The following is a 1,005-nucleotide window of genomic DNA, read 5'->3' as shown; positions in this document are numbered from 1 at the left end:
ACCAACCAAAGCCCACACCCAAACCCCCACGTGCAAGACCGAATCCACCCAAAAAAAGTCACTTAACAAGAAGCCAAAAAGTGCAAAAACAACAATGCTCGCGCCGGAGGAGCCGTGAACAGGGACACAACATTAGGTACACCTGCAGACTACAGCGCGGATTTCATATTTCATTCATTCACTACTCTTCCAACACGAACACCACTGCTCCCACACTTATAAGTAAAGGTAATGTTGTGATCAGATGTTATTACAGGTATGACCACTAGGGGGCAGTACTGGTTAGTATGCTGCTTACCGTACCACATAAAGTGGTAGAACAAGAATGCATAAAAGACACATGTATGTTGTTGAGAACATGGAGCATTAAAAGTTAAGTCACTTGCTATCAACAGCCTCATCCTTCAAACACCAACATGACAGGTAAGACCATAATAACGTTTCTTTTTATTAAATGTGCTTTTTTGTGTACTACAGTTTGTAAGTGTAAAGTTAAAGTTAAGTTAAAGTACCAATGATTGTCACACACACACTATGTGTGGTGAAATTTGTCCTCTGCATTTGACCCATCCCCTTGTTTAGTTTAGTTTAGTCTTTATTTGAAGGGACAATGCACAGAAACATTAAGTTCAAAGACAGATATGTTCTGTACCAGATTATAGCTAAATAGCTAATTTCCATCTGCAGTCCCTGGCTACCTAAATTAAAGGGATACAAAAATCATGCAATAAAATTATGACAATAAAAACATACTATAGCATGTTTTTAAATTTAAAAAAGTCATAAAATGCCCTTTCATGGACACATACTTAATATACAATACAAGCACACCTCATTTACACCATCACACATAGACAATACATGCTTTTGTTCACATCTGTCATCATTTGTAAAAACAACCATGACACCTCACAATTTACAATAAAAATGCTCTCATGGATAAATATAATACACATTAAGTTGATGTGTCAAACATAATGCCCACCTTAGTGACCGTGTGAGCAG

At 37.2% G+C, this 1,005-nt stretch overlaps 1 protein-coding gene across 2 annotated transcripts in view; it reads left to right on the top strand.

The window, feature by feature from the left end:
* Positions 1-212: 212 nt before the first annotated feature.
* fads2 (fatty acid desaturase 2) overlaps positions 213-1,005 on the top strand; it is a 36,526-nt gene continuing 35,733 nt past the window's right edge. For both annotated transcript variants that reach the window (XM_062035409.1, XM_062035410.1), the window contains exon 1: positions 213-423. In XM_062035409.1, coding sequence (XP_061891393.1) covers positions 417-423 — 7 coding nt within the window. In that variant the 5' untranslated portion in view covers positions 213-416. The remainder of the gene's footprint in view (positions 424-1,005) is intronic.

Source organism: Entelurus aequoreus, linkage group LG24 (genome assembly GCF_033978785.1).
Source record: "Entelurus aequoreus isolate RoL-2023_Sb linkage group LG24, RoL_Eaeq_v1.1, whole genome shotgun sequence".
Lineage (NCBI taxonomy): Eukaryota > Metazoa > Chordata > Actinopteri > Syngnathiformes > Syngnathidae > Entelurus > Entelurus aequoreus.
Note: the sequence above shows the minus strand (reverse complement) of the source record. Positions and strands in the feature narration are given on the sequence as shown.